General features: G+C 46.5%; 1 protein-coding gene across 4 annotated transcripts in view; it reads left to right on the top strand.

Annotated features, from left to right (window-relative positions):
* Positions 1-11,884, top strand: part of LOC101886244 (cyclin-dependent kinase-like 5) — a 33,470-nt gene extending 21,586 nt beyond the window's left edge. Inside the window, exons 11-18 of one of the 4 annotated variants that reach the window (XM_087307938.1) lie at positions 2,902-3,065; positions 3,891-4,889; positions 5,773-5,871; positions 6,151-6,256; positions 8,025-8,097; positions 8,250-8,355; positions 8,502-8,675; positions 8,951-11,884. In XM_087307938.1, coding sequence (XP_087164064.1) covers positions 4,026-4,889; positions 5,773-5,871; positions 6,151-6,256; positions 8,025-8,097; positions 8,250-8,355; positions 8,502-8,675; positions 8,951-9,256 — 1,728 coding nt within the window. In that variant the 5' untranslated portion in view covers positions 2,902-3,065; positions 3,891-4,025 and the 3' untranslated portion in view covers positions 9,257-11,884. Of the gene's footprint in view, positions 1-2,901; positions 3,066-3,874; positions 4,890-5,772; positions 5,872-6,150; positions 6,257-8,024; positions 8,098-8,249; positions 8,356-8,501; positions 8,676-8,950 lie in introns of all 4 variants that reach the window. The other 3 variants (XM_087307936.1, XM_087307939.1, XM_087307937.1) reach the window with 3 other exon arrangements.
* The last annotated feature ends 616 nt before the right edge of the window (positions 11,885-12,500 follow it).

Genomic DNA, 12,500 nt, shown 5'->3' with positions numbered 1-12,500 from the left:
CTCCGCTAATAAACACAGACTGAACTTCAGCACAACCACAGCAGGAAAACTGCAGAAACACACACAGAGCTCAATAATCAGAGCGATGAGGAGGAGGATGATGACGATCACCGTCAGCTAATGACTGAGCTAACACATGCTAATGCTAGCATGAGCACACTGCACTAGCCATTAATCAATGCTGTTAAGGAAAAAATTAATTTAGGGCAACCGATGAACTAATTTGGTCGTAGTGTGTGTGTGTGTGTGTGCGTGTGTGTGTGTGTGTGTATGGGTGCTTCCCAGTACTGGGTTGCAGTTGGAAGGGCATCCGCTGTGTAAAACATATGCTAGAATAGTTGCCGGTTCATTCCGCTGTGGTGACCCCTGATGAATAAAGAGAATGAGCTGAAGGAGAATGCCTGAATCGTGAGTTAGCGGATGCATGATAGCAGGCTTCTCAACATCAGTACAGATTCAGATTTGGACCGGTGCAGAGCGGTTGATCTGTCATAACCTGTTTTTAGTGAGCACCCATAGCATGCATCAGTAGTCAACACTATTCATTTATCTCTGAATAAAGAGGCCTTGAGTTGAAAACACACTGAACACAGTGCAGGTGTGCCGAAGCCCTGATATACTGTAAGAGCATGTTTGCACAGAACACAACAGAAGGCAGCCCAATAGTATCTGGATGCAGCCATGAGGATGCCAGCTGAGACTGCATATCTCAGAGATGCAATATCAGACACCGTGACTCAATGGAGTTAGTGATGTCACTGTGAGGGGCGGGGTTAGGGGTGGGCATTAGAAAGCAGAGTATGCAGGTCACTGCACCTGGGGTCTGTTCCTCATATGTGGATCACTCAGTGAGCTGGATTTGGTTATGGATGATTTGACTGATCCAGGATCGTTTCGTTCTTCAAAACTGATCTGAGAGTTGTTGTCATAGCAACAGTTCTGGCAGCTTAAACCTGCTCAGGAGCAGCAGCTCATCTCATAACAACAGGGTCAGATCAGGTGTGTTCAAGCAAAGCTGTTACTGAAAGCATGTGCTGGATGCTGATATTTTCCTACAGTAGATATGTACACTTGGGAAAATAGTAAATATATATATTTATACATAAAATATTAAATATATAAAGTTACAAATATATTTATATAAAAACAAACTTATGCAGTCTGAAATAAAAGCACAGGACTGCCACCCGCTGCTTCACACAGACAGATTATTGAGGATCTTTTTAGATACAAACGTGTTCATGCACAATATTCCACTCTTAAAGAAGCATAATCATTTATGAGTCGAGCTCGTGTTGTGACCGATAATGTGCCGGTGATTTGATGCTTCGCAAAAGTTGCAGACACCTCTACCCATGTCAAAATGCTCTTGTGATGCAAAATTAATTTCTACAGTTCTTCCTTACACAGAGTAAAATACTTGAGTAGACTCAGACTGCTATAATAAAGACAATCTGCTCTAAATGTAGAACTAAACACACTGATGTGCACTGAAATACACTCTCGACAGATGACAGTGTAAAGCCTGCAGCTCACAACACATGTGGAGAGTTCAAGTGTATCATTCATTCATTCATTCATTCATTTTCTTTTCAGCTTAGTCCCTTTATTAATCCAGGGTCGCCACAGCGGAATGAACCACCAACTTATCCAGCATATTTTTTTGCAGCGGATGCCTTTCCAGCCGCAACCCATCTCTAGGAAACATCCACACACACTCATACACACACACTCATGCACCACAGACAATTTTAGCCTACCCAATTCCCCTATAGCGCATGTGTTTGGACTGTGGGGGAAACCGGAGCACCTGGAGGAAACCCACTGCGGCAGCATTATTGCGTGTCATATTTAACAGATCGTTTACTTTGAGTTTTGTTTTTATTTGCTCTCCTGGATATTGAATATTAATCAGATGACGTCCTTTGATTTGCTGTCAGCCAATCGCAGCATTGCTGATCATGATTTGGAGGATGGCTAAATCTGTCCTACACAACACACGCAGATCTCAGATCAGTTTATCCAGACAGTTTCATCTGATTCATGAACTTGTTTGAAGAACCAAATTAGCCAGAGATCAGTGATCAAGATGAACAGATCCAGGATCTGCCAAATCAGCTTAGATTATTTAAGGGAGGTATGAAGAACTGACCCCAGGTCTGCATCCGCACCTCTCTCCAAAAACAGAGGGAAACACTAAAGCAGAGTAATGAAGCGTTCGCTGCTGTAGTTTTGCGCTCCTCTTATCAGTATTTTGTGGATGCTGCTGTTCAAAATGTCCGTGTTTCATTCCACATTTCCACTCTTTACCACTCCAGTTGTCTCATTACACATCGAGCAGAATGGCTTTGTGCTGGCCTGTGGCTAAATAAGCGCATGAGTGCCCTCAACCCCTCGACCCCTCCACTCTGCACTGTCGATTCTCTTCATCGGGTTTTCTTTGCCGTGAGAGCGACATCTTCATCTCATCAACTGATCGCTTGGCTGCGGTGTTAAAGCAGGCGCACGATCAGCCGCTCGATCACGTGAAGCCGTGTATGATCACTGAATGTCATGACGACAGGGTCACGCAGGAAAACGTTGAATATTCTGCCTTTTTACGTCGGCCCGTGGTTTACTATAAACAGAAATACAAACAGATAAACGATTGATTGACAAGGTTCATGCGTTTATCAATGAAGGAAATCCAGCATTCCAGTCCTTCACGCATGCTCTCGCAAAACACAACAGGTCCGGTCTGCATTGAACAGGGTATTCAATATGGTCTGTTTCCGGACCGGAGTCTGGACTTTGAGAAGCCCTGCATTATAATAATCAGAATCAGGGGTCCAGTGCAGTTTCTGTCTCTGTTCTTCTTCTTCTTCTTGTCTCTGCGATGTGTTAATATGATGGTGTCTCCAGAATCTGCTGCTGTTGAACCCGAGCGAGCGCTATCTGACAGAGCAGAGTCTCAACCATCCGGCGTTCCAGAGCCAGCGCCTGTCGGAGAGACCCGGCCCGCTCACACCCACAGCCATACGCTCCTCCAAGAGGAAAACACTGCTGGACAACAGCGCCTCCAGCAGGTGAGGAGGACACACAGTTATTACTAATGCACTCGCATGCATGACGTGTACATGTTAAGCACACTTGATTCAATCTTTATTTGATCTTAGTAGATCATCGACACACACAGAATATATTAAGATTAAGAAATAAAATAAAAGGTGAAAGTAGTGTATGAAGAGGTCAATGATGTCTGGTCCACTCTCTCTGCTCCGGCGTACTGCTGATTCACTGTCTGATAGCAAACTGATCTACACACAACACACACCAGCAATATCTCAACATAGATCACACAGAAGTTCACATCCGTACAGGTGTAGTCCACCCGAACATGAAGGTTCTGTCAGTAGTTACTCTTCCTCATGTTGTTCCCCTGAGCTCTTCCTTCATCTTCAGACACAAGTGACGTTGAGCGTCTCTGGACCCGTGCTGGCTATGGAGGAAGAGGAGCTCCAGGATTTCGGCTGAAATATCTGCATTTGTGTCTGAAGATGAATGAAGAGCTCGGGGGAGTGAAACAGCATGACGGAGAGTAGTTAATGACAGAATCATCATGTTAAACCTGTAAATGTCTACAACAGGAGTGCCCAACCCTGTTCCTGGAGATCTGCCTTCCTGCAGAGTTCAGCTCCAGCCCTGATCAAACACAGATACACCAGGTAAGGAGGATCTGAAGGAGCAGCTGCTAATTAAAGACAGGTGTGTTTGATCAAGGGCACCGCTGAACTGTGCAGGAAGCCAGATCTCCAGCAACAGGGCTGGACAACTCTTGGCTATAACATAGCTTGTCACCAAGATTTGCTTACTTTAATTCTTCAATGTGTTTTAGGGGTCATTTGGTCAAGACTTCAAGCCACAATCGCTCAACCAGCCGTGACTGCTCCAGTCTGCCCCGCCACGGGCATGAAGACCTGCACCCGTCCAACCCTGACCCCTTCCTCAACGGCTCAGTCCCATCGGCCAGCAGCCTGAGCCCCGTCATGCACCCCAAACCCTTCCAGCCGCTCAACCGCTCTGCCTCCTGTGGGAAAGACCTGGCCAGCCTGCACGCCAAGGACAGCAAACCCAAACTGGGAGATTTTGACTTTGGGAAGCTGGCAGATGGCCCTGGAGCCAAATACCTAAAATCCAACACGCCCCGTTCCCAAAACCGGCACTCGTTTGTGGAGGGGAAGACCAGCACGCTGACGGGAGAGCGGGAGAAGCAGAGCCGGCATGGGTATGGGGAGTCCGCAGGGAAGGGCTCATCCTCGTACCTTAGCCTGTCCAAGAGTCACGGAGGGCTGAGTGACGCCAAATCGGTGAGCAACCTAAACGAGGCGCGCCTGCATTCAGATGACCCCACTGGCTCTCCGCGGTTCTTCCCTGGCAGCTGCCTTGACCTAAACATGAGTATGCCGGCCCCGGGGAGCCCATCGCTGCCACATGGGGAGCGTTCTGGCCACAGTCCCGCAGTGGGCCGGCGCAGTAAGCTGGAGCGGGACGGAAGCATGCTGGAGCGACGCTCATCGTCCCGGCTGAAGAGCGACCCATCGGTTGGGGATACACTGGACCCTGGGGGACCGTCCCTTTCCACACCGCACGAGTTCCCGTATGGCATGGGTTACACCAGCCCCTTCTCCTCGCAGCAGCGGCCACATCGACACTCCATGTATGTGCGGCGGGAACGCGGGCGGCCCCACGGTGGTGAAGCAGGCGGGCTGGCAGTTGGGACTGGCACGGGGGCAGGCATGCCCACCAGAGCCAGCAGTCTGCAGATGCTCACACCACAGCTGCAGCACCGCACCCTGCCCAGACACATGGGCACCGGAGCCAACCGGGACGCAGGAGCAGACGACACCAGGGTCAGTCCACACCGCAGACACTGTCATTAGGCCTAGGGTCAGGATTAACCTCATTAACTCTGGAGAACTCTAAACCCTGAATAACAGTGATGCTCATTGTACAGCTCTGCTAATGATAAACTGTGGAGTTTTCCCATTTACCACCTTCACCATTGCAGTCAGCCAGGTTTCAGGGGTTTAGGGTTGGCATTAAGTAGTGTTTAGAGGTGGGGTAAGGGTTAGGGAGTTATTTACATATTAGGGTTAGGGGTAAGGGGGTTTGGTTTAGGATTAGCGTTAGGTTTAGGGCAGTGGTTCTCAAACGTTTTTCATCAAGTACCACCTCAGAAAAAAATTTTCTCTCCAAGTACCACCAAAATAAGCAGTATTGAAATACAGTAGCGTAGTAGGCCCAGTAAAGCAGCTACAACTCTGCACAGTTAAAAAAACGTGGCATATTACCTTAGAAATATAGGCTATATGTCATATATGGCATATTATATACATCATTTTTAATAAATTTTGAAATGTGTGTAGCATGTACATGACATATTTCATTCCTCTGCGTACCACTAGAAGGAAGCCTGCGTACCAGTAGTGGTACACGTACCACAGTTTGAGAACCACTGGTTTAGGGTAATCTTTACTATAGCAAATATATCAGGGGCTCACAGCCCAGAGTCAACAGTGAAGCTGCTCAGTTCTCCTGATGAGGGTAACCTGGGGTTCAGCTCAGTCTAAAGCCTGCTTCAGTGCTTCTCAGCTCAGTGTTTGCTTCTGCTGTGTGTGTGTGTGTGTGTGTGTGTGTGTGTGTGTGTGTGTGTGTGTGTGTGTGTGTGTGTGTGTGTGTGTGTGTGTGTGTGCACGCTCTGTGCTTCACCTGCTCTCGTGTCTCCATGAACAGACTGACGCAGCGGCCGCAGATCTCAGTCACACACGGCCTTTAATCCGGGAATCCACACGGGACAACAGCACCTTTCACACGCCGCGCAAGAAGAGCGAGGTCCGCACGCACACACACACACACACACACTCTTTCCCTCCGTCCTCACACTTCTCTCTCTGCTGCTCTGCTTTGCTCTCCTTCATCTGGGTTGTGTCTGCACTGGGGATCAGCAGGGTTACTCTACATGCTGTACCTGGGATCTAAAGATACTCTACTGTTAGAGTATTTACTGTACTGTTAGAGTATTTACTGTACTGTTAGAGTATTTACTGTACTGTTAGAGTATTTACTGTACTGTTAGAGGATATACTGTAATGTTCAGCTCTTTGTCTGCAGGCCGGAGTTTATCACGAGCAGCTCGCGGACGACAGTGGATCAGCTAAAGAGAACCGCATGATGTACAGCGAGTCTGTGCCACGCAGGGTCGGCAGCTTCTACAGGGGTCAGTCACACACACACACACACACACACACACACACACACACACACGTACTGTCAGGTCCATATAAGTTGGGACATCAACACATTTTTGTCTTTATAACACAAACACAATAGATTTGAAATGAAATGATGAAGATGTGTTTACCTGCAGACGGCCAGCTTTAATCTGAGGGTGTTTACATCCACATCAGCTGAACACTGGAGGAGTTACAGCAGTCTGCAGATGTGCCTCACACTTGTTAAGGGTCCAAAAGTAATTGGACAGAACATAACTCAAACTGTCACTCTTTAATACTCGGTTGCAAATCCTCTGCAGTGGATGACAGACTGAAGTGTGGAGCTCAGAGACATGAGCAGACGCTGGGTTCAGTCCTGCTGGTGCTCTGCCTGACCTCTACTGCTCTGTCTTCAGCTCCTGCTTGCTCTTGGGGCATTTCCCTTCAGTGTTGTCTTCAGCAAGTGAAATGCATGCTTAATCGGGTTTAGGTCAGGGGATTGACTTGGCCATTGTGTAACATTCCACTTCTCCTTCAGAAACTCTTTGGTTGCTGATGCAGTATGTTTGGGTGATCCTCCATCTGCTCTGTGAAGCGCCGTCCACTGAGTTCTGAAGCGTTTGGCTGAATATGAGCAGAGAATACTGCCTGAGACACTCCAGAACTCATCCTGCTGCTGCTGTCAGCATCACATCATCAATAAACACAGGAGAAGCAGTTCACTGACAGCCACACATGCCCACGCCATCACACCACCACCACCACCACCACCACCATGCTGCACTGCTGAGGGTCAGGAGCAGCTCCTCTCCCCACTCTTCTCCATCATTACTCTGGTACACGTTGATCTAGACCTCATCTGTCCAGAGGATGTTGTTCCAGCACTGTGAAGGCTTTTACAGAACTCTGATCTGGTCTCCTGTGTTTGAGGATCACCAATGGTTTATATCTTGTGGTGAACGCTCTGTGTTCACTCTGGTGTAGTCTTCTCTTGATTATTGACACACACACACAAACACACACACACACACACACACACACACACACACCTGCCTCCTGTAGGGTGTTCTTGATCTGACTGTTGTTGTCTTCTATAGCAGAGAGAGTTCTTCAGTCGTCCTGCACTGTAGTCTCTCTGGTCTTCCAGGTCTGTTGGTGTCGCTGAGCTCGCCGCTGCGCTCTGTCTCTTTAAGAATGCTCCACACAGTTGTTTTGGCCGTGTCTGGTGTTCTGCTCTCTCTGATGGGTTTGTTCTGGTTCTTCAGCCTGATGATGGCCTGCTGGACTGACAGTGACAGCTCTTTGAATCTCCTCTTGAGAGTTGACAGTAATACATTGGTCCCCATGCTAACAGCACACTTGAGATGAGCTCTGGAGCTGATATCTGCTCACTGTGATCAGGATAGTGAGGGAATAACACACACCTGGCCATGGAGCAGCTGAGAAGCCAGTTGTTTATTACTTTTGGACCCTTAACAAGTAGGAGGAAAAACCAACTGTGGTGATTCCTGCAGTGTTCACCTGATTTGACCGTCTGCAGGTAAAGCACATCTTTTCATTTCAAATCTATTGTGTTGCTGCATAGAGCAAAATGCTGGACCTGCGGAGCTGTGCCGATACTGATAGACCTTAATATAGATCTGTGTGTTGATCCGGCACCGAACTGTGTGTGTGTGTATGTGTGTGTGTGTGTGTGTGTGTGTGTGTGTGTGTGTGTGTGTGTGTGTGTGTGTGTGTGTGTGTGTGTGTGTGTGTGTGTGTGTGCTCCCCCAGTTCCTTCACCCAGACCTGATAACTCTGTCTCAGAGAGCGCTCACAGTAAACACCAGTCCACCTATGAGCCGTGGTGAGCAGATCACACTCAACCATCACAAACACACCAACACACACTTCTGCATCACCTCCTGACCCTGGACCTGTCTGATACCTGTCTGTTGGGCCAGTTAGTGTTATTGGGTTAGTGTTGGGTTAACTGTGTCCTCTGTGTGGTCTGTTGAGGTCGAACTCTGAGCCGCAGGAAATCAGTCCTCCAGAAACCACCAAAGACAAGGAGAAACAAGGATTCTTCAGGTCCATGAAGAAGAAGAAGAAGAAAACACAAACCGTGAGTGTGTGTGTGTGTGTGTGTGTGTGTAGTGGAGTGTAAACTAGACTGATGAACAGTTTACCATGTGAATCTAGAAGAACTCTATTCTACTTTATGTAAATGCGGAGATGATTGACAGCTGTGTTCTGCATGTGATTGGTCAGGTGGCGAGCGAGGGGCGGGACCTGCAGAAGTCGTCCAGTCGCTCATACACTCAGCAGAGCAGCAGAACTCGAACCCGCAGCCGAGAGCGAGAGAGAGAGCGCAGCCAGGAGAGAGAGAGGGAGAGAGAGAGCGCAGACTGGCCAACGGAGAGAACGCCCGACACACACTCACAGGTGTGCACACACACACACACTCACAGGTACACAAGTGCACACACACACACACACACGTGCACACACACACACACACACACACATGCACACACGGGAGTTCATGGGGAGTTCTCAGAACCTACCTGAGCTCAGACTCCCCTCTCTCCTGACTGAGCAGAGGGAGCCCTTGGCTCGAGGATCCTCCGAGCTCAGGGCTCTCTCCTGTTACAGCATGCCAAACACACCTTTATATCATCAGCATCAGCTAAGTGTGTGTGTGTGTGTGTGTTCCTCAGCCGCTGAAGTCTCTGCGGAAGCTCCTGCACCTGTCCTCCTCCTCCTCCGCTGAGCTGCACTATCCGCAGGTCTCCAAGGGGTCCGGGCTCCTAGGGGCCGGTGTGGGTCTGGGGCACCAGCAGCAGAAGGGCCGCTCTTCACTGTTTGCGGCCCCGGGGCCCCTGGAGTCCGGCTGGGGGTCCAGCGCTCTGGGCCGGCCAGAGGGAAACCCGTACCCTGATCAGATGAGCTCCAAAGGGGGATTCAGTCGATACCTGCGGCCCCGCCTGCCTAACCTGACCGACCTGAAGGAGACGGCGCTCTGAACATACACACACACACACACACACACACACACACACTAAAGGCGGCGCTGTGGTATAACTGTAATGTCTCACGGTGTCAGTAATATACCGTACTCTACCGTACTCTACAGTACTGTGCTGCGGGTCTCCACAGTCGGTGGGAGATGATGGCTCAGTAAATGTTCAGCGCAGGCGGTTATCTTCTTCTACTGTAGTATACATATTCGACTCCGCAGTAACTCTTATATTTGGCTAAAGGTTCTTATATTCCTGTATAGATGACCGTATTGACATTCATTTTATAGTAATAGAGTAAGACTACAGTATATATATATATAGGGAGAGAGAGAGATTCTTGAGTATTTTCCGTTTACGGTTCAGTGGATATCAGTAGACATTAAGAACAACAGTACAATTAATGATAAGAGTGTGTGATGTTATGTGTGTGTGCTGCCCAGATTGCGCATGTGTGTAGATTTTTATATTTGTGTTTTTGATTAATTACTCGATGATGTCATTGGCCGGTGGATAACTCAGACTGAATGACTTCAGGGTTTCTTCACTGTTTCTGCTCACCACGGCTGATTCATCTGATCAGTAAGACTGTAATATGAGACAGTATCACACTACAGCAGTGTTTTACACAGCACTAAACTACCACAGCAACACTACACACATCATATGAATCAGCCGTTCTGAGTGAATCGTTTCAGTGAATGATTCAGTGAATCGCTCGTTAAGGCACTGGCGCCACCAACTGCTCAAATTTCTCCATTACGCAGCACAAAAACACTCAACAACCCCCCAAACATTGGAGATTCATAACATTTTAAAATAATACACTCCGATAGCCCTGATGAAGATCACTTGAACAGATGTACAGCTTTAATATTGCACAAATGATGAAGACAGAATGAATGTTGCCAGCTTTTAGAAATAAACAAAAACAAAATTCACACAAACTTAAATACAGTTACATTAATAACAATATCCCTCATTAATAATCGTGTGCCTGTGATAATAATAATAACCCTCATATTGATCTCTATAGTCTGCAGTGATGAGTTCAGTTTTACTTTACAGATATTAATGACACTTTACAGTAAACACACAGACATTATTGTGGCCTCGGTGAGCAGAAGTGTCTGAAATACAGCACAAATGTGGAATATATTGTGAATATACAGCGATGAATGGTCAGAAACAGGCATGTGCGGTCTGGCGTCGGCCTGAACCTCCTGCAGATCACAGCCAGACTCCAGTTCTCAACCTTTCAAATGGAAACCCAAGCAAAACCCAGGGGTCTGTTCTTCATAGCTCGCTTAAATCATCTAAGATGATTTGGCAGATCCTGGATCATTTAATCTTGATAACTGATCTCTCGCTAATTTGGTTCATGAATCAGATTAGAATGTCTGGATGAACTGATCTGAGATCGCTGTGTGTGTTGTGAAGGACAGATCTATCAATCCTTGAAATCATGATTAGCTATGCAGCGATTGGCTGACGGCACAGCAGCGTGATGACATCATCTGATTAATATTCAATTATCCATGTCAGCTTAATTACATCAAATTCACAGTAAACGGTTTGTTAAATACGACACGCAATAACGTCACACCTTGTTGTGGGCTGCATGATTGGCCCTTTCATGTGTCGAGAGCAGTTTATTTAGTTCTACAGTTAGAGCGGATTTTCCTTATTATAGTATTATTGTAGCTGGTTTATTAATCGGTGTAAAGAATAACTGGATGTTTACTAAAGCATTTTAATATGGTAAAGATGTCTGCAACTTTAATGAAGCATCAAATCGCCGTCATATTAACTGTCAAAACATGTTTATGACTGCATAAATGTATTAATGCTTTTTAAAAGACACATATCGTGCATGTCTATTATCATACTCAAATTGTACTAAAGCGATCTAAAAAGTTCATATCAATAAGTTTTCTCTTTGCACCAGCAGGTGGCAGTCTTTGTACTTTCATTTCGAGGGTGCAGATTGCATAAGTTTTATTAATATATATAACTTTATCTATTTTATTAATAACTATAACTTTATATATATAGTTAAAAAGTATCAGAATTCGGTACATACTTTCTGGATTATCTTTGCTTGAACCGACTCCATCTAATCCTGTTGATATGAGATTGAGCAGGATTGAGCTGCCAGAACTGTTGCTATGACAACAACTCTCAGATCAGTTTTGAAGAACGAAACGATCCTGGATCAGTCAAATCATCCATAACCAAATCCAGATAATGGAGTAATCCACGTAGGGAGAACGGACCCCTGATCAGAATCTGGCCGGATGTGTGTGTGTGGCGCCACCTGCTGGACACAGAGATCCACTGCAGAAACACGACCCAACAAACGATGCCTTTTCTCTGTAAAGCAAGGTTCCTTTTTAATACTGATCTAGTGTTTGATTCCCTCAGGTATAGAGTTCTCTGAACACTTTTACATGCAATATCTGCATATCAGATCTTTAATATTTCTGTTTAGGGAAATAGAGCCAGTGTGTGTTACAGCGCGAGGAGACATAATAATATTAACATCGTCATAATAATAATATTCATAATAATAATAAGTTGTTGATTTTATGCAATATGTAATTTCACCTTCTGAATAAAGATCCCGGTTCTGGAGGCGTCTGTAGTCTTATGGGTTCAATCATTCATATGGAGACATTTATCCTGGATTATTGATCCTCTTCCTCATTCTCTACTGCTGGAGAAACACGATGATGCTGTTTATACCTCATAACTGTGTGTTCATCTACAGCTAACATGCTAATCCAGTTCCTCTACAGCAGGGGTCACCAATCTCTGTTCTGGAGGGTCGGTGTCCCTGCAGGGTTTAGCTCCAACTTGCCTCAACACACCTGCCTGGGTGTTTTAAGTACACCTAGTAAGAGCTTGATCAGCTTGTTCAGGTGTGTTTGATTAGGGTTGGAGCAAAAATCTGCAGGACACCGGCCCTCCAGGAACAAGTGTGGTGACCCCTGCTCTAAAGGGTCCTGTCATGCAGAGATGCGGTGGTTTACAGTAGCACATCACCAACACTCAGAGTCCTGCAGTGTTCCTCAGTGTTTGTGATTTGCTGAGTCGTTTTATAAATGTGCGGTTTCTCTTTCTCTATGGCACATGTTTACTGCAGGATCAGTGCTGTTACTCCACTCCTCTCCTCTCACTGCTGTTTGTTTCTTGTCTGTGGGGAAGTCCAATCAAATCACACATAGAAGGTAAATCGCATCAGGCAACC

The sequence above is a fragment of the Danio rerio genome, chromosome 23, assembly GCF_052040795.2.
Source record: "Danio rerio strain M-AB ecotype USA chromosome 23, GRCz13ab, whole genome shotgun sequence".
Taxonomy (NCBI): domain Eukaryota; kingdom Metazoa; phylum Chordata; class Actinopteri; order Cypriniformes; family Danionidae; genus Danio; species Danio rerio.
The sequence above is the reverse complement of the archived record's forward strand: the minus strand, read 5'-3'. Positions and strand labels throughout refer to the sequence as shown.